General features: G+C 42.2%; 1 protein-coding gene across 1 annotated transcript; it reads right to left on the reverse strand.

Moving 5' to 3' along the window:
- Positions 1-14,241: 14,241 nt before the first annotated feature.
- On the reverse strand, positions 14,242-19,178 carry irx4a (iroquois homeobox 4a). Its single transcript, XM_026372696.1, has 5 exons — positions 19,134-19,178; positions 18,046-18,297; positions 17,072-17,178; positions 15,760-16,070; positions 14,242-14,957 (listed from the first exon to the last, which is right to left on the reverse strand). Exons 1-5 carry the CDS (start codon positions 19,176-19,178, stop codon positions 14,242-14,244), a joined length of 1,431 nt encoding a protein of 476 aa, XP_026228481.1.
- Between the last annotated feature and the right edge of the window lie 2,357 nt (positions 19,179-21,535).

Genomic DNA, 21,535 nt, shown 5'->3' on the forward strand with positions numbered 1-21,535 from the left:
CTGAAATGTGGCTTACATTATCATTAAATGATATTATGATCTCAGCATATTTCTCCTTCTTTATGCCTTCTGAAGATACAATCTGGTAAGCTGTGCCAGTAGATCTCAACGTTTTAATATTTAGTGCATTGTTAATATACAACATAAAAATGCAATTTTAGCTTCCACTGTGACATATGGACAGGTCAGTGTCTGCATGCGGTTTTGAGATTCAGGCTCATGCATACGTGAGATAGTCTCTAAATTGTAAGGGAATTTAAGCACTTAAAATGTAACCTCAAACTAACCCCGAACACTTTAGAAAACACTTAGGAATCCCTTGATGTGGTTAAATGTCCTACAATGAACATACCTCAAGTTTTTTAGCCAGCATTAGAGAAACCTTGGACCTTGAAGTCTTTATTTGCAAAATGCACAGATGTATAAGCAGTAAATGTTCAAAGTAATAATGGAACAGAAAAAAAAAGGGAAGAACTAAACAAACCATGTAGTTCAGATGTTCCACTAACTTGTTCTTAGTACCAAGTGACTCTAGACAACAGTTAACTTACTAAAAGGAAGATCCTGAAGCTCACTTATGAAGATCTTTCATCACATCTTGAAAAAAAAAGGCGACTGGTCCAAATCAAAGTCTGTGTCTCTTTGAAGACCAAAAACAAGTTGGAATTTATGTCTTGACAGCAGCTCTGGCTTTAGGCTATCATTTTTAGCTCACACTCGTCTCTGGCTCCTCTGCGGAAACCTGTGTCAGTACTCCTCACCTGTCAGACTACATCCTGAAAAAACAGATCACTTGTACACAGCAGTCATAAAACACATTTTCTAGCACGGCCATAAATATTTTAACTACTGTTCACTGATGTAAGTTGCCAATTTTAATCTAAAATAAGGGTCCATTGTCTCGTGCAAAATGAAACTTTTCGTTTGACTGTATGTCAGTCAACATCAAAAGATGGAAACAAACAAGATGCAAATGACTAAAAACTAACACACACACACACACACACTCAAACCCACTTCCAACCTAGTCTGCTTGCATATAGTCGCACCGAAGCAACCAGACAGGCAAGCGTGTGTCCATAACCCAGACATGCTGTGTGAAAGTATACAAAGTGTGCAGGTGTCCGTGGGACATGCTAAGCAAGTTCAACACACTTCTATACACGCTGACAACCATGCCCACATTTAACACATGAACTGCATGTGCCAAACGTTCAGGCTCTGCTGGCTTGTTCTGGGGGATTGCAACCACCCCCCCGCACACACACATACACACACACACACACACACACACACACACACACACACACACACACACACACACACACACACACACACTGTATGTCCGGGTAGAACTCACTAGAGACTCTGTGACTTGGCATTTGGCCCATCAACATTCTATTTCCTCTCTGCCCATCTCTCTCTCACTCCTGAAGTGTCATTTCCATCGCCTGACAAATACACAGACAGGATCCTCCCTGTCCGCCGAATCTGTTAAAATAAATAAATAAGCCACCACTCTGCTGTACATCAGTTAATTATCTGTTTCATTGAGTGGCAGACTGTCTCTACCTTACTTCCTTTCCTGCATGTTTGAGTACACACACACACACACACACACACACACACACACACACACACACAAACAGAGCGATAGAGAGGCAGAGAGAAAGAAAGAGATGGCACACTGCCACAGTGGTTTTCATTGTGAACTTGTTTAGTCAAATAACGAGTCTGGGAATTATGAAAGACTGTAATTAGGTGTTGCTGAATGATTGGGCAAGAGAGTGAGTGACTACATGGCGTACTCCTGACTTACCTTGTTAAAAAATCCTTGAGGTAAGCTGGCATGTCATTCAGGCTGTAATGCCATACACCTAGTGGGGGGGGAGTTTTAAGTCATTTTGGCGTGTAATTATCAAAGAAACACTTTCTGATAGATGTGCGGACTCAAAGACTGAGAGATCAAGGGAGCAGAAGGAAGAGAGAGAGAGTGAGACACCCAGTCTGAACCTCGTCATAATTAGAGGATTTCTCTGACTTTGATCCAACAGATAACCATTTTTCTCCTGAATCCTTTTTTTCAAGTTGATGTATTAGAGCTGTACCTGAGACACAACGGTGCACCTGTCAAACATGCTACTCTAATTAGCTGCCAAAGGAAAACGAACTAAACGCTAACCTTTAGTGATAAAGTACAAAGTAAGTCAAAGTGCACGCGAAACAAAGCGTTGTGCGTCGCAAGTGGAATTTGTTGTTGGTAGTAGGCCAGAGAGCTCTTGAAAGAGTACGATGGAGGAACGATTTAGTAATCTTTTCATGTTTGGTGCCACGACCCACGAAGTACCATTTTACAAATGTACCACAGGCCTTTAAATAATCTGCACTCTTCAGTTAAATTATGAAAGGATGCAAATCAGAATGTATTTGCCACCAAGTGATTCAGATCTGATCTTTTCATGGAGGATTGACCAAACTAAATAAATAGTGTTTTTCATGTCAGATCTGGGGCACAATTAGAAACGGCCCTACATCTGATTCAAAACCAATCTCTGGCTAAGTTCTCGTTTCACAGTGGTCACAAATATTGACTGTTATCGTTACTCAATGTGTCATTTTTAGGACACGGGGCTGGAAATTTAACAGGCCACATGGTATTTAAACTTGCATAACACAATTTTTATGTTTGAGACAACTGAAAACACAACAAAAGAAAATGTGGGTTTCCGAAGCAGGTGAACTACACCCCAGAATTAGCTTCTACACATTTCTATCCATAACGTAGCCATTCCCTCGGATGGCCTGAGCTATCATTGAACAGCTGCCATGCAGCAGAGAGGGCATGAAGCTTCGACTCAGAGACGCTAGCCAAATCTGTTCTGTACATATGCATGGCATTCCTGTTTAGAGGATCAGTAAATATAGGACAGAGGTTAGTTCAAACACAGACCTGAGCAACCTTTCACGCTAATCTGCAACATTTTTGACGACATGGGGAAACGAGAGGGGGACAGTGAGTAGAAGGAACAAACATAATGTGCTGTTCATCAAAGGCCCACAATTAAAAAAAACTAGAAGCAGTCATGAATGAATGATAAATTATTGTCTTAAGTCACTAAAATAAATGATATATATTCATTTGAAATTCCTTTCCTTTCCTTTCCTTTCCTCTCCTTTCCTTTCCTCTCCTTTCCTTTCCTTTCCTTTCCTTTCCTGCTTTGTCTCCAAACAGATTTCAATATAAATCCTCAAATCATGTTCGAAGGAAATAAACATTTAATGTTAGGATTTACTTCGCATTAAATACAGCAAAGGCATTTTCAGGGAACGTTTCTTTTAACAATGCAGGAGAAACGCCAGGCCACATTGAAAACACAATACATTACGCACACTGAAAGAGACATGCCAGGGGACAAACACTTTCTACTCTTTTCTTTATCCAAGTCATATTTATTTTATTAGGTGTATTCTCCATGGGCTTCACGGTGGCAGGATGGCCATGCGCTCAGACACTCGCTCACATGCGCACACACAACAGGACCCCAGATCTCCACTGGTGCATGTAGTGATTCTATTTTTTTTTTTTTTTCTCTCTTGGAGGTTTTATTTTTCCCTTTCGTCTGTGGGAATAACAAATAACAGTAGCCAGACATAATTAGTGTTGGAGGAGACACAGAGAGCAGCTCCTAATGACTACAAACATCTATGTGGTTGACTTTTGTGTGTGTAATTGAAAGAGGGTAAAAATCAATAGCATTCAATGAAAACTAATTGTGAGAGGTGCGAGTGGGGAGCTGTGAGGCGTCTTTTAGGAGAGGCGACGGCAAACCACTACGAAGATTCTTCAGTCAGTTAGAAAAGCGCTTTAAGCGCAAATTTGTGTGAAACTGTGCGTAAAAAATGGCTGAACAAAATACCCATAATTCTTCTATTATTTAGTAACTTTCAGGCAACGTGGAGTGATGGGAAGCAAATGGAAAATAAGGGAAGGGGAAAGGTATTGTCTCTGTGCTTTTGCAGTCGCAGTTTTTGCAGAGTGGACGCTTGAAGAAGTGGAGATGTAAAGGAAAGTATTTGAGCTTTGTTAGTATTTAATCATGTTTAATTAAACGTAAACTGAGGCAAGCTGCAAAGTGTGTGCTTAACTACTGTGTGTAACCTAAAAAAAAAAGAATATTGAGAAACTGAAATGCACAGAAAGTGCACAATGCCTTCTACGTAGTATTTATTTTGTGTATAATGGTTTTACTAGTTCAATTTGTGGCCCTATATTACGCATTAATAACACTTATATTTTATTAATGTTTCTGGAACCGTTGAAATGCCACACAACAGTGTATGACAGCACTTCTGACCAACACACCTAGAAATCCGCCACAATATCACACATTTACTGAAGTGATTATTTCTATGCAGACTGAGTAAACAGGATATTGATGTGTCAAAGTCAAACACACGGGCCATCAGGGGGATAGATACCAACTATAGACATCTGCCAAGTTCACGGGGGTTCATGTTTACACTGTGATTGAGTTTGAAGCCTGGAGTATCAAAGGGCAAGCGCTGACAAGCAATTTAACACGTCCCTATCAAGGAAAGGTAACCCTGCCTTTAATTTGTGCCATATTGACTATTTATCTCAGTCATTCTGCCATTCTTACAACTGCAACTCGCAGTCCACATAAAGCTTTTTCTGCATATCATCAGCACTTCGGTCTACATGCTCCTGGCTCTGCTACACTTCACACATCACCTGTGGTCCTGTGCACACACACACACGCACACACACACACACACGGACGTGCTCACAATTACACAGAGATTACGTAGAGGCCGCGACAAAACAACCACAGCCAGTTCACACTGACATACACACTCGCACACACGAAATGTTAGTTGGCCGCGGTTGCTGGCAGTGGCCTTGCCATAATCTCTCACTAATTATATACACAGCTAGGCTTACTGTTTCAATGCAGAGACCTGAGAAAATACAACCTGCTAATCTTATTTGCACACAGCCGCAATAACCTGCTGGGTGAGGGGAAGAGGAGAGAGGGGAAGAGGAGATGAAGAAATAACAGAAGAGGATAATAATGGAATAATATTCTTTTCGAGGCCTCCTCTAGTCAGTAAGGTAATCTGATTACTCTCTATAAGTTCATCAGTGACCTTTAACCATTAACATCCTGTATGGATCATCACTTCAGGATGTGAAATGTGTATGCAATCAGCTGTATTACAGATGTCAGTCATGTAATATTGCACGGCCTCACCTACATTTTTACTCTATTATCACAAGGTTCCCATTTGAAATATCTCTCTACTTCCCTTCCTGCCCTGCCCCAGCTATGTACAGTGTCAATGACAGCATTTCCATTTCGACCCTCCTCTCTCTAGCCGCGTAGATAGACTATATGGAGAATGGTTCAGTCTTTGTTTCCACTCGGATGCCCTGTGATGGAATACAGACGCGCGCGCGCACACACACACACACACACACACACACACACACACAAGCCTACCCATCTACACACACTATGTAAATAATGCATGTGTCTTAAAGGGTTTCACCCCACCACAGCTGGCCCACTTCAATTAGAACGCTTTGCACTTATCTTTTCTCTCCTTTCTCGCCTGTGCTTTTTTTTTTTTTTTCTCAGTTTCTTATGTGCGCTTTTATCAAAACAAATCAAATATAGTATTAACGCAAAACCATTTTCACACAGAGTAAGAACACTGTTCAACACAGTATAAAACTGATTTTTTTTTTTTAACTATCCGCTACTTCAGTTTTATACACTGCTCAAAGACGCCACCACCAAAGCTTTTCTATGAGCTGCTCCCTCTTCTGGGGCGCATGATTTTAATTCCACTTTTACAGGTTTTGCAGATCACGGCTAATCCTCTGTCCCACTGTGAGTAGTGTCTGAATACCAATAAAACCCACTGTGTTCTCTTAAATATCACTTGTTGAGAGCTTATATCGTGTCCTACTTTATCTTCCTCTCTCTAATTTTTGTCTCTTAAATTTAGTGGAAGCCTTGTGTGACCCCCCGTTCCCAAGCCTTACCACTGTCTCTTTAGCTGCCCTCCCCTTCGTCCCTCTTTACTCCCACTCTCCATAAGTGGAGGCCCTGGCCTGGTCCAGTCTCCTCCAAACACATCTAATTACCCCAATGCCAAGCATTTCCCATCCATCACATTATCTTTCAGACGCGGGGTATTAGCGCACCCGTCCCGTCAGCCAATTACCTGCTGCCTTCTGCTTGAGTCACCTGCATTGCAAATGTGACCTTTACTTATAGGGCTGATCGCATGTTTCCTTAAGTGTGTGGGAGAACACAGGGTTTTGAAGGGTGTGTGTGTGTGTGTGTGTGTGTATGAGAAAGAGAGCATGTGGGTGTGTTAAGAAAATGAAAATGTCTAAGTGCATGTGTGTGTGTGTGTGTGTGCACGTGCATCGAAATGTTCATACGCATTACCTAAGAGCTTTCACAAGCTGCAGCTTTGTGGCTTTTAGGTGTATTTGAGAGGTGAGTAGAATGTGCAGTTTGAGTTTTGTTTGTGCATATGTGCATGTATGATATGCAGATCTGAAGTGTGTGTGTGTGTGTGTGTGACATGCCTCAAGGCCCTGTGTGTGTGTGTGTGTGTAAGTGCATAAGTGTATGTGTGTGACTGTGCCGGGGCTGTGAGCAAACCCTCTCAGACACCCTTCTGACCCCCCACCCAGCCCTGCCTCATGTGACTGGCTGTCGTGAATGTTAATGTTCTGTGATGGCTGTGGAGCAAATAAGTGTTTCTGACACAGTACAGGCTCCTATTACAGGAGCAGGCCAAATGGGCTCGCTAGTGCCTTAATGAGCAGACAGGTCAGTCAGCCGTAGCCACTGTACCAGTCCCACATAATGCTTATGCAGAGACGAACCTCAACATCCCAGAGCAGAGCCGGGGAGAAACTGACTGCCGCTGCTGTGGTCTTTTACTTAAAACTGTAGACTTCTTCAGCAGGAAAGTCTCTTAACACAGCATTAAATTGACCTCATGCAAAACTCAGTCACTGAGTCATTTATAAATAAAAGTATCAACCCACACTCACACACACACATTATTACTCTTCACCGATTTTCATTGATATCTGTGGGTGATGATGATGATGATTTGCTCCCGTTGCTACTATCTGACTTTTTTTTTGACATATCCCACTCAGTATTGCAATTATAAAGAATAAAGTAAATCTTAAATGCAAGAGATGCACATTTTCCATCCATCATCCCAACCACTTTTCCTTACGAGTATGCTGGAGTCAATCCCAACTGTCATCGGACTTTATAATATTTCAATGAATAAAGCACCATGTTTATTATTATTATATGGAAAGTGAATCACCAGGAGGTAGTTAGGATGTTGTTGATGTTTTGTGACTGTGCAATGTCCTAAAAATTACATTTCAATGCAAATTAAGTGCAACATATTCCTGGGCAATGTAACTGCAACCCCGCTGTGTTTCTGTAAACATAATGACCTCCCTGTGAATGAAAAAAAGCAAGAAAAGCTCAAAATATTACTCTGAAAGAGTAACCAAGAGACTTGTCCATCGTAAAGTCCCAGTTAGCCTGACAGTCTGTGGACACTGTAAACTCCGTCACAACCAGTCCAGTGCAGTTACAAGCCTGTGAACAAAGACAGTGCCTCTGTCTTCTCCCTCTGGATTGTCAAGAGAAAGTACAGCTTGTAGGTAGTCGAACAGCTATTTCTGAAGAAGGTGGAAGGCACATCGCTTGGCTGACTCATCACAATTTGGAGGGAAAATGAATCCCCCTTCTTCCACCTGAGCAGAGGCGAGATCAAATAGAAAGAAAAAGATAGAGTAGCCGGGAATCAGACATTAGACTTGATTGAGACACACGGCAGGTGGAGAATCACCTGGCGCGTCAGAGCACATCCTCACAGTTGGCCGGGCTGTCTCTCAAAACTCTCCAAATAGTCTAAAGTCGACCTGTTGGAGTTACTGAGTCGTCACACTACATGTTGTAGCCCAGGAGCAATGGGCCCACAAAGGTGTCTGCTCTCCTGTCTCTGCGGGACTTGTTAGAGGGGCTATTTTGGAACCTCTTCGCCTTCACTTTGCCACTGCTGCACAACACCTTGAGATGCACCGTATGCTTCATGACATTCTCATTCCTGGTGGAAAGCAGTCGGAGGGAATTTGATGAAATTTGAGATCATTTTCATGCATGACCACAAAGCTGCACTTGAGTTCATGATCATGCTACAGACCTGAACTAGTTATATATACTCATCTGTCAATGATGTTGATACCTCATGGCCACAAAGACATCCAGTAAATGAAGAAGCTGCTAAAGAGTGCATGGGAAATGCTTTCTGCAAAGTTAATAGAATTGTGCCCCACAGTCACCGTACACTTGCACTAGTAAATTGTGCACATTGGCTTTGCTTTACCTAAGCCTTACGGCAGCAAGAGTTTCTGAGCATCCATAAGACTGTTAACATTCTTCATTTAAACAATAGTTTCTACATTACACTGAGTCGGATGACACCAGTACACCATTTTCAGATAATGGAAGTGCCAATGCAGAAACCTTTACTTATAATGAGACTCAAAAGGTCACTGCAGCACTTAAAGGAAAACCCCTCACATTCATATGAGACGGATAAAACAACACAGATAATTTACTGAAAAATTAATTGGCAAACAGTCTAACAAGGCACATCACTGTTACACATTAATGCACGAAAAGCAGGAGAATGTGAAAAGCAACCCCAGTGAAAACACTGCAGCAGACGAGAACGTCGATATGGGACGGCCTGTTGATTACGTCCACTGTTTTGTGGTCCACAGTTGTGGCCACCAGCTCCACTGAATGTACAGAGTCTGATTCTAGCTTGAACATGTTTGTCTAGATTTCAAATGTTCACATTTTAAATGTTGAACAAGGAAAGCTCAGTTTAGTGCCTGTGTGTTATCGCCATAGCTCCTCACACCTGCAGGGGAGGTAGGAGCTAAAACAGATAACAAAAAACATTTATTTTCAATTGTAAATTGACCAAAGCAATTTTGTTAGTGGCCAGAATAAAAATATGAACTAGAAATTATGCATAATATACATAAGAAAGGATGAAGCATCTTTATGGTTCACATAAAGGAGAATGTAAAGTTTGAATGGGCATGGACTCACTCCACACCTACACCTCCTACTGTACATACTGTATTTAAATTCATTAACAACATTTCTAGGATATATGGTTGCATAGATCACTGGGAAACAAATGATTAAACTGTATTAATAAAGTATTTTTTTTTGGTAATGCTACTGCTACATGTTGCACATTGCTCTACTGTAAACCATACATGCTGCTTTAAAGAATATTCTTTGAACAGAACTATCTAGTTCTTTCCTATAGTTCCTACAGAAACCTGAGGGCCTCATTTGTATGTTTTCTTGGCCCTCCTGAACACAATGGAAAATGGAAGCAAAGGTCAGTGTTAAGTCTCCCCTGGCTTTTGTTCTTTAAAACAACAATACTGTATTGATCTGTCCTGAATGATAAACACAAATGTGTTGGTAAAACACAGTCTCTTTTGACCTTTAGCAATTACTTCTACATGGCTTTAGCGGTACAGCAGGTGAAACAACAATGTGTCATTTTGTTGTGTTTTTCCTTCCTCTGTGCAGCTTCATCAACATTTTGCTCAAAGGCAGCCGGAGTGCATGACAATGAATTTTAGTTAAATTTCACTGATGCTGTTGTTTATGTGTGTCACCACACATAAAAAGAGAATTACCACTTCAAGCAAATGGAAACAATTTTTCTTTATGCCAAATAACTATTCAGTATGTGTTTGACCTGTTATTGGGCTGCTCACCAAACGATATGCTTGATAACTGTGGTAACTTTGGTGTTATTAATTCCCAGCAAGCAAAGACTGGCTGATTATCATGTGTTTTTGAAATGCTACTACCTTTTCTGTTAGATATCTCGTGAACTTGGCAAATACTGGGATTATACCGAGCTGTAAATTAAAAACCACAAGTCAGTCTCAGACTGAAGTCAGTCCACGTTGCCTGACAGAGTTGGTTACTGTGCAAGAGTGTTGTGATGACCCATGATTAGACCCTCTTGACCTTTCCATGGACATCAAGAGGGTCACCCAATGCTATATCCTGGTCTCTACAACAATTGATAATCACGGTGAAGTAACCAGCTAAACCAAACTCTGACAATCCAGTTTAACAAAGCTGTTGAGAAAGCTCTGCTGTCTTTTTATCTAAGAAACTGTGGAAGTGGAGCGTATCACAAACAGCACTTGGTCAGATTTGTAGCTATAACATCAGCGATTATAAATTTAGGAAACACACTCAAAGTTCAACGAGTCAGACGGAGACGATTGAGATGGTGAAAAGTGACACCCCTCAGGCTAAAACCTCTTGACCTGCACAACAACTGCACGAAGGTGATGGCAGCCAGGGTCTGATAGGGGCCAGTCACTGGGGCCTAAATCCACATCCTGGACATGTTCTTTTGGCAGCTGGGCTCTGAATACAGCCAAAAATACACACTCACACACACACACACACACACACAATCTCTCTTTTACTCTCTCTCTCTCTCTCTCTCTCTCACACACACACATAGAGAAAGGGCATATCTCCAAGTAGAGGAGGACATAAAAAAAGGAGACACTTGAGATCTTAAAGTAGTAGAGTTATATTTTACACCTCACTCTAATGACATCAACTTTCTTCTTGACTGTGGAGACGTATCTGCAGCTCTAGGTGTTTTATTATTCGGTGGTATATCAATATAGTCATTTGCTAAGATCAACCAAGCCACGCGTTCCCATCATCTGACATTTAGATGCAATTTAATCCTCTGGAAAAAAAAAAATGTTTTTGGAAGGACGTGATTACACACCTACAGGCTGTTTTGTTTATTGTGGCCCTGAATGTATATTTTTCTAATAATAATGTTCTTTGTTTTAATTGGAATAAAAGGCCATTCCATTGATTCTTGAAAAGGGGCCGCGACAACTGTGCCTTCCACTGGTGTGTGTGTGTGTGTGTGTGTGTGTGCGGCGTCTCGCCCAGACTCATTGTGTGTGGTCACGCTTCATATTTTCATTTAAGCTCTGATCGCATTAGTGCTATTCTCACGATATTAATGTTAGTCAATGAATAGATTAAATATTCAATTAAGCCTGATGCGTGCTCACTTTTGTGTGTGCGTGTGTGTGTGTTTCAGTGTAATTCTGCTGTCGGGTTCGAGTGTGTGTATGTTGATGTGTAATGATGTGTAAATATATTTATGGCTCAGGGTCACAGTGGTATTAACCTGACCCGGGCTCTCTCGTTCTCTCTGGGGAGTCTCCTGTGCTGCTGATTGTTCTGGTTTCAGGCCGACCACTGTGAACCCAGCATGCGTGCATGTGTGTGTGTGTGTGTGTGTGTGTGTGTGTGGCAGGATGTTTGTTTTAAGGAAAAGCTAAGATGTTCTGTTGTTTTTAGGATATATGTTAAAGTAGAGTGACAGAGAAAAAAGCAAGAACCCGGAGCCAATCCAGTTGCACAGGACAGGTGGACCTTCTCTTTTCCAGGTGGTGAGCTAAAGCTCCCTTAACTCCTATCTTACACAGGCGACACAGTGTGCTCAGTGACGTGCTGCTTTCACCAAATGGGGGAAAGTATTCAGTGAAATGTCCCATCAGTCAGGCATATGCCAAAGGCCTACATCTTATTCAAGTTTTAAACCTCTAATTGGTAACGTTTAAAAGCCGTTTAAGAGTGCCCTTTCTTCTCCCTTTTCTCATTTCCCATTTAATGTGTTGTGTCAAAGTCTATTACCTCAGTTGGACGTTTCTGTCCCTTAACTTGAAAAAATAAAAAAGGAAAAGGGGGGGAGGAGGCAGAGAGAGGGAGAGAGAGACAGAGAGAGAGAGAGAGAAGCCATCAGCAGAGGTTTGCCAGGTCGATAAAGCTTTTAGATTTGGAGATGTTTTCAGGGGGAGCCCATTTCCTGCGGCTAAGAGTTGTTAATGGAGCTTAAGGAATTATCTTATGACTCTCCGTTTTTGAGAGCGGTTCATTTCAGCCCCGGACCCCCCCCCCCATGCTCCCTGCGTCGGAGAGGCTGAATATGCCGCTGTCAAACCCGCTTAATGAAAAGTAACGCGTCGCTGATTACAGTTTTATTTGGTCTCTATGTAAAAAGCTCCTGTTAATTTACCATCTCGCTCCCTCTGTGTGTTCGTATTTGCCACGGCTGAATGATTTAGTTATAGCTGACTTCTCCATCTCTCTCTCTCTCTCTCTCTCTCTCTCTCTCTCTCTCTCTCTCCCCGCTTGCGCACCGTGCGTCTCCCCCCCCCCAATGCCTCTTTCTCTCAAATAAAAAGCCACTTGGTTCGGAGGTCTAATAAAATCTGTCTTCGTGTTGAATTAATTAAACGTGGAGGCTATATTGTCTTCTTAGCGGAGACTTTAACTCTCCGACTAATTTTTCTATCAGCAGCAATGAAAAATGTACCACTTTTTTTCTGCGTGTGCAGGCAAATACAGAGACCCACGTCACTTAAAAAAAACATCATTTGAAGTGGTTTAAATAAGCGTGCACACACCTGTCAGATACCTGTTCTGTGGTAGTGTGCGCGTCTCTCCTCAGTTTCTACTTTGCGCTCATGTCAGCTTTGCTTTTGGAAACGCTGCAGGCGAGGTTTTCTGAGGTAAGAAAGCACAAATACAACTGAAGAAATAAAGAAATAAAGAAAATACACCCTCACTACGGTATAAAGAAAATCCCCTTTGTCCACCACAGCACTTTCTTCCACGGGGACGCGGAGGGAGGGGAAGGAGGGGAGGGGGGGTCTCAATCGTTTGTGCTTTTTCCCATTAAAATTCATCACCGGAGCCCTCCCCTCCCTCCCTCCTCTCGCAGGACAGAGTCCCCCGAGATCTCCACTTTCGCCATTACTGTCAAGTACCCTTGACTCCTTTCTTTTTGCCCTTTTATCTACAACAACTAATTCGAGTTCCTTTGCCCTTTTCACTTTTCCACGACGTGCGCGCCTCTGCCGTAAACTCCTTCCACTTCTTCTCAGAGGAGAGGAGCCAGCGAGCCGGCTGGGGGGGGGGCTCATCTCGAGGAAATTGAGGGGTTAGTGTCAAAACGAAAACTCCTCACTTCAAATGATTTCGCGAGGCCTCCGTATTGAACCCATTAATGGGCGTATGGCGAATAACTTACCCTTTTGACAGCTGCATCATGGACGTTGTTGAGATGTTTCGATAATATTATCAGAGAGCAGAGAGGGGAAATCAATAGCCTGACATGAAATATGACTGCGAACATCCCAATTACAGCCTGTTTAGAGGGAATTAATGAGGCAGATCTTGGATACTGATATTGTTCTGTCTTGAGGCTTGAGCTGCCTCATTTTCTCCATGTCACTAAATGTGAGTGAATGTTTTTTTTTTATTATTTTTTTTATTTCTTCCCCTAAAAAAATAAAATGGGCTTGTGTTGTTAGATGGCGCCTGTTCAGACTCATTAAGAAGGGATGGGATTGGTAAAGCTGCTTTATTTGTCAGCAGATTGCGTTTTTAAAATGGTATCTGTCTGCGCTCAGCCGTGTAGCAGGCCCCAAGTGTCCAGGTCTGAGGACTGGACACAGTTCAACATGGAGAAAAAAGCAGGAGGAGGACAGATGAGCGAGGGCAGCGATTCAGCACCATGGACAGAGCAACTTTCACCATCAACCCAACATCAGGAGCGCTCGTCAGAAACCGACTGCTTTTTATTTTCAGTGAACAAAGTTGAAACACTCTCATCCACTTCCTAGGAGAGCTGTGCATTTGTGAGATTATTATTTTTCTTCTTCTTCTTCTTCTTTTAACAGTGATACTCAACTGCTGAGACCTAAATAATATTCAATTACATTTGCATGCGCATAGGAAATAAAATAATACAAATAATAATAATAATAAAAAAGAAATAGTGTAAACGTTAGGCCTTTTTTTCCCAATATTTTAACTTTTAGTTATACATTTCGATTAATTTTTGTGCGTGCGTTGAATCAAATAAGCCAAACTGATCCGGATGTTTCACTTGTGTAACGCCAATGTCACAGTTTATATCGACCATTGCTTTAAAAAACGAATCAACATGACGACTTCCAGTCACAAAAAGTCTCTCGTTTTCAAACAAAAGGGTCTTTTGGTTTTGTTAGGAGCAGAACAGTTTGTTGATAGTTTTTGGGAAGCTCATGGCACTGTCTTTGGAGGAGTCTTGGTGCTGCTGCAAGGCCGCCGCGCTCCTGTCAGCCTCCAGGATGGCGCCTTTGGTGTTCGTGGCCCAAGAGACGGTGGTGTTGGTCAGGGCCTGGCTCAAAGTGCTGTGCCTGAACAAGGGGTCGTGGAAAACCCCGTCCACCCAGTTCCTCAGGGTTGTGACTGGGGAGTCCTGCCTGTTGTCCAGGCCGGCCACGGGTGAGGTAGCGGCGGGGGATGGGGTGAGGGAGGGCGGCGGCTGGCACCTCAGCATACAGGATGGGTATTCAGTCTGGATCAGGGACGTGGCGGTCTGGGCCAAAGACCAGATCCGAGGTTTACCGTCTAATATCTGGTGCCCTTGCTGCTGCTGCTGCTGCTGCTGATTATAACAGGCCTTCGCCTGCTGCCTGCTGTCCGGTTGGAAGTCCTCCGGACTGGTTTTGAGACAACCTTTGCTCAAGTCCTGCTCCCCTCCGAGAGGAACGGGGATAGAGAGTTTCAGAGAGGCGTCTTTAATGATGTGATCGGTGGGGCAGTCGCTTGTCGTCGACATGTGCGTGTTCATGTGGTATCGGTGCTTCAGCTCACACTCCGGACTCTCCGACTCCAGCGTATCGAAGTCGTCCAAGTCGCTGAGCTGGAGGTCCTTATCAGCTCGACTTCTGGTCTCTGAAGAGAAAGGAGACAGCAGACACGTCAGTGATGTGTAGTCATTAGATGTGTCACACGATGACAGCTGAGCCAGTCACTCATCAAACATTAAACCTGTAATTACACTTGTAAAATCCCACCTATAATACATCAGTATTACTTTAATCCATCTGAAGAAGGAGTGCTTCACTGTAAACGTGTCTAAAGAGAGTTTATATGACTTGACTCCACAGCTTGTACCTGTGTACAAGGCCACTGCAGAGAGTTTGTTGTTGAAACTTTAAACACCTGATTCCTTTGACAGGTTCAGTTTTTTCCATCACATATAAAAAGTGTTTTTTTTTTTCTTTTACAAAGTTGATACAAATATGAATAAAATAAATCTAATTAAAATATTTTATTTCACAAATTGTGGGTTCCCATTGAAATTCTTTACCTCAATGCATCAATAATTACAGCATTATACACACTAATATAACACAACAGAAGAACCAGAAGTCAAATAATGTGATAAACAGAGTCTATGCCTTATTATTATTTCATGGTTAAAATACAGCCAACTTCTTATGATGGGAGGCTGCAGTGAAGCTGTCACAATCCTTACTGTCCTCCTCGTCATTCATTTGTCATTAGCATTGCACTCATCATCATCATCCTCAGCATACCTCAGAGTGCATTTGATCTATTGTTAAAATACACAATCGGCTGTTTTTTAAACAAACTTTTTTGGACTAAATACTCCTCGGATACACAGACAAAGCATAAAACATCACAGTCTCCCTTTACTTTCATAGAAGCAACAAGACATTTCGACACTAACCGTCCTCGTTGTTCTCGCTTTTGATCTGCTCTTCCTGAGACCCGTCCTCGTCCTCGTCGTATCTCTTCTCCTCCGAGCCCTTGTTTCTGGGTGGCCATGTCATCTTGTTCTCCTTCTTGAGTCTCCTCCTGGCGTTTGCGAACCATGTGGAGACCTGCGTCAGCGTCATCTTGGTGATGATGGCCAGCATGATCTTCTCCCCTTTAGTTGGGTACGGGTTCTTCCTGTGCTCCTGCAGCCAGGCCTTCAGGGTGCTTGTTGTCTCGCGCGTTGCGTTCTTCCGCCTTGTTCCCCCATCCATGGAACCATATCTTTTGATTAGAAGAACACAACCGCATGAGAGGGTTGAGATCCTTGTGAAATGATGCACAATATGCAGTATGCTTTACAATTTAGGTTTGTAGGTGCCCTTTTGCACACAACATCAAGTCCCTCCAACTTCCGTACTCGCTCCTCTCTCACAAATATGAACCACAGGCCTATATTAAAATGCACACTGCTGATTTTCAGTAAGCAGTGAGCTGTAGAAATTCTCTCAGAGGAGGCTTTTATGAGGCCTCCATTGCTCCACATGCTGTAGCTTAGTGAAGGTCCAGCACTGCTAAGGGAGTCAAAATGAGAGGAGGAGCGCTGTCACCTTTCCACACACAGTGTTGTTGTCTTTTAGACAAAATAGACAGTAAAAATGCTTTATTGAGTGTAATAATGAGCCCTCAGGAGAAAGACGGGGAGAACCAGTGGTACTGCTGTAGACCTGCATTGTTTGTCTACTGAATGTATTCTGCTTTAAGCTTTTGCTTTATGTTTCCCTGCTGTATTAGGATTCCTGCTGACATGTTTGGACCATCATACTGGATGCTGACAGGGGCATAGTCACTGAAGCAATTCACCCCATCAGAAAGGAAATGTGTCATGAGACAAAGGTGATCACACAGTGTTGCCAGACATGATGAGAATGGCTTCGACCTCTCAGGAAAACTCACCCTACACCACATACAAGACTCTGAGTGACCTTATTTTCTATAAATTATATTCAAGTACTGAATGTCTTTCACTTAAAACAGTTAAACTAAGCTTTTAAACCTCTGTTAACATGGCTGAAGATCAGTTCTGGCATGTGACGTTAAAGTAAACATAAGTTATTCTTCATTGGAAGAGGTTTAATGTTCTGGATTAGTGTAGTGGTAAGATCACTTACCCTGCCTTGTACCTTGTATCTCACTTGTAAGTCGCTTTGGATAAAAGTGTCAAATGACTAAATGTAAATGTTCCAAATACCATCCCCAGATAGCTGGCACAGAAACAAACATACCTGTCATACTGATACTGTCCCAGGGTAGGATCATAAGGGTAGTAGGCTGTTGCCTGGGTAATTCCTGCATGTGCAGAAGCTGTGGCATCTTTAGTATCAAAGGAACCCTGCAATCATACATGAAAACAAGCGTTTAAAACACCGACAGAAATAGAAAGTTCATTTTGGTTCATTCAACAACTCACCTGATGTTGACAATGGACATACACAAAGCATGTGTGTATTGATTGTATCATTTTACGTTTATATGTGATTAATTTTGTCTGTTTAGGAAATCAGATAAGAAATGATCTTGAGCTAAATGAAACATGGAAGACTATAAACTACATTAGAGGAAGTGTAACACAAAAGACAAGAAGCTTTAACAGACTTTTCAGAGAAGCTTTAACAGAGAAGCTTTTCAAATGAAAGTAGGAAAGTTTTTTTTTTTTTCAGTGACAGATTCTGGACAAACACAATTGGTTAAAGGCAACTGGTTAAATTATTACAGGAGAAGCAATGAATTAAAGAATATAGATAATATTCTAATTATCTAATAATAATCTGAATTGAACAGTGACAGCACTTTATGTTGTTTGACACAATATCAACTGAAACAATCAACATTTTTGGGCTTTACAGGTCTGTTTGCTATGGGTTTATTTGACCATTAATTTGTAATAGAATGTCTTTAAATACCAGACAGTCTACAGAGTACATATACAAAATGATTTGAGTTGAATGCAAACACCTTTTTGCATAATTTTATAAAACAAACTGTGTCAGAAGACAAATAAAACACAATGTAAAAAAAGTAAACATTTCTTGTCATGCTGAAAAATATTTGACCAACAAACAAAAGTTGTCTTGAAGGCAGAGATGTGGATAAATCACTAACAGTGCAGGGTTGGTATTAACAGGAGAGGTGTGCCTGAAGTCGCAGCACCTTGCGGCTTCATTAATCAATGCCAAGGTGGATCAGATGAAGAGCTTACCAGCGAGTAGAAAGCTGAGGCGTCCGTGCCGTATGTAACGTAATTCCCATAGCCTTGACCGCCGGTGTAAGGGCTCCCGTACACGCCCAGCGCGGCGGCAGAGCTGAGTTCATGCCTGGCCGTGGCCAGCAGCCGGCTCTCGTACACGGGGCAGTACACTGGTGTCTGTCCGGACGCCGCTACTCCGGAGTCGGCTATGGATCTGCCGGTTGACTCGCAGCAAGTGGTCAGAGAGTTGGTTGTCATCAGGAACTGGGTGGAGACCGGGAGAAAATGTATCTTTTAAAGAGTGATGATTATTATGCTTTATTTGATATTGTAATAAAACAAAAACTAGTGTTCAGCTTGACAACTTAACTCAAAGTTAACTTTTTTATTTTAAAAGCACTTCAGTGAAATTATGATAAAGTAAAAACAATATAAGTAATTTAGTTTAAAGTTACTGATGCTTATTCACAGCTTTATTGTGCCAAATGTCATTATATGAAAAAAACAAAACACTAAACTACAGTGGGATTGATTTTTACTGAGAAATGACGCCTCTTATTCTCATATTCTCGTGCTAATGTGCGCGTAAAACGCGTCCAAAACGAGGCGTCTGTTAGCTTTGATCCAAATGAAACACGCGCATTACAAACAGATACAAATGTTTCCCCAGCATCGCTCAGTAAATGCCCAAAGTAATGCCCAGATGATTTTTTATGGCTCAAAGCCAAAAACAAAACAGCAGCTGGGCTGTGGCGCAAAACACACACAGCGTGTGCAGCAAGCTGGCGTGTGTGTTCCAGCACAGATAAACATATGGTTGACATTACAGAATGGCCACTATCTCGGAAAAAAAATCACTGCACGATAAGTCGGGGGTCTCGTTGGTTTCAGATTACCCTTTTTTTTTATTTAGCACAGGTATCACTGACTGTAACGCAATGCCTCTCCGATCCCCAAAAGCGCTTTGAAAGCCTGCGTGTTTCTTAGCCAAAGTGCGTAAAAGGATCGAGCACGAATCGATGTGATAATCAATCAAAAACAAAACAATATCAAAACAAAAACAGTACATGAACTCGGCAAAGGCAGTTAGGCGAACTTACTTGTGGAGCAGACGAATAGGGATATCCAAATTGTGGATATGACATGGTAGAGAGGTCCCCCAATATCCAGAAATGAAGCGAGACTGAAGGTCTCCACTCTAACGCAGGCTGCAGCTCTGTTTGACTGTACCAATTGATTGGTAAGCACAGACTCCTTGGATGCTTATAGGGCGAAGCAGAGTAGCATGTTTAATTTGTGTAAAATGCCCCCGACTCAAACCCTTTCAAAGGAAAAAAATAAAAAAAATAATAATAAAGAAAAGGAAATCTTGTAATTATCCCTTTTCCTTCTAATAGTCTACTGGAAAGAAATAAATGAAGGTGATATGAGCTAGTGTCGCTAGAATAATCACTTTGTTGTCAGATACATATTTTGCCTTATAAAAAAGTAGTATAAAAGACGTCAGCAGCAGAGGCAGGTTGTTTTAAACGGCGGTGACTCTGACGTCAGAAGTTTCCCACTCTAAAAATGACCAACTTTAATATGCGTTGTCTTTCTGAGGATCACGGCAAAAAAAAAAAAAAAAAAACAGAAGGAGCAGTGGAAAAATGAAATCTCACAGAGGAAACAAGAGGATGACGACTTGTTATTTATTATCATATAAGTGCAGTTAAGTTTAATTTGCAGCTCCAGTTAATCAATGAAGCCGATCAGTGCTCTGAATCTGCAGACGTGTGTGTCCGTTTAAATGCATTAGACCTAATTGGACTGATTTTAAATGAATTAGTAAAGAGCATTTTTAAACTGAGCAGTGGCATTGATTTGACAGAACTTTTACAAATTTAAAGACATCAGGAGCCTCCTGTAAATTTTGAAATGTAAGAACCAACTTCAAACACGTCATCTTTTGGATTAATATCACTGTCAAACTCCACGGGGATCAACTGAGACCGTAGCGTGTTGTAATTACCCCAGCGAGGGAATAAGATCTATCTATCTATCTATCTATCTATCTATCTATCTATCTATCTATCTATCTATCTATCTATCTATCTATCTACTGTATCTCGTGTGTTTTTGGGTGAAGTCCTGAAACTGGCTCGCCACAGCGCCAACGCCGGTGCGCGCAACCTTGCTTGGAGAATCCCGGGTTGAGGCATGTGGATAGCCCCGGGGGTCACTCCTCAAATTAATGATGATGTACTCGTCCTCCTCCTCCTCCTCCTCCTCCTCACCCCCCTCCTCCTCAGACTCCTCTCCTCTCCAGCTGGATCTCTGCCTGCCGGTGACAGGTCGATTGAGAGTGATTGATGACTATCTAGGGGACCGGGGCCAACATAATAATATGATACCGGCACCTTGCAATAATTGCTCGCTTTCATTTACGGATGAAAGAAGTAATGAAGAGCTAGAAAGACGGAGAGGACTGGGCCTCGGTTAAGTAACTTTTATCTTACAATTTGCTGCGCTATTTTTTTTTGGGGGGGGGGAGGAAGTTGGGTGGGAGTGGAGGGCGGGCTGTATAATATGTCTGTTCTCTCATTCATTTTGACAAATTGAATTATAGGGGGTTAGTACCTCCAAGCAAATGGCCGCATTAACGCTGTGAAAGGGGGGGGGGGGGGGGGGGGTCTCAGCCAGGGCTTTTTAATTTGCATTAACTCTAATGCCACCTCAACATTAACAACCCGCCTGAGCCACTCAACCATACGCTCACTCCAACCTCTCTCTCTCTCTCTCTCTCTCTCTCTCTCTCACACACACACACACACACACACACACACACACACGCAGCTTCATTTTTGTCTTATTAATTTAATCTTTTTTTCTTCTTCCCAGAACTTGCTGGGCCCACTGCGACACACAGTGGATTAAGGGTGGGTGGGTCACTCCATTTATCTTAACCATCACACCCAGTGGATGAAAAGTGAAAGTGCTGACACGGTGATTTTATTTATTTTTTTTTTGGGGGGTGTATAGTGGGAGCTCACCTGACGCGCGTACACACACATACACACACACACAGAGGTGGCGCGCATTCTCCCCACAGGGACATGCCGCATGGTCAGTTTGACTCAGGCAACTTTGTTTGTCTCCCTTTGGATGGATCTCCACTATCCTGTATGTGCAGAATCAGGCTGCAGACAGCGGAGAATCTGATGGACACATTCACTAAACTATACCGCCCTCATAAGCTCCCTCCTCCCTTCAGCTCATACCTTTTCATTATCCCCTGCGTTAGTTACCCAGTGTCATCGGGCGCCTTTGATAAAATATTTAGGAGCACTACTATATGCTTTTAGACGGAAAATGAAGGCGACGGCGGGCGTTCATCCTTGTTTAGCGTTTAAAGATTAAAAGAGAAGCTGTATTTCCTTCTTGGACAGATGTGAAGACGCAGAGATGTTCTAAAGTGGAAGAACTATTCAAGTTCAGGACAACCTGGCTTTTTGTGGCCTTC

This window comes from Anabas testudineus, chromosome 16 (genome assembly GCF_900324465.2).
Source record: "Anabas testudineus chromosome 16, fAnaTes1.2, whole genome shotgun sequence".
NCBI lineage: Eukaryota > Metazoa > Chordata > Actinopteri > Anabantiformes > Anabantidae > Anabas > Anabas testudineus.

Coding starts and splice junctions, on each gene's coding strand:
- irx4a (XM_026372696.1), bottom strand. CDS start 19,178: ATGTCATATCCACAATTTGGATATCCCTATTCGTCTGCTCCACAA. Junction 18,298..19,133: donor CCTATTCGTCTGCTCCACAA/GTAAGTTCGCCT, acceptor GTCTCCACCCAG/TTCCTGATGACAACCAACTC. Junction 16,071..17,071: donor GGACAGTATCAGTATGACAG/GTATGTTTGTTT, acceptor TCTAATCAAAAG/ATATGGTTCCATGGATGGGG.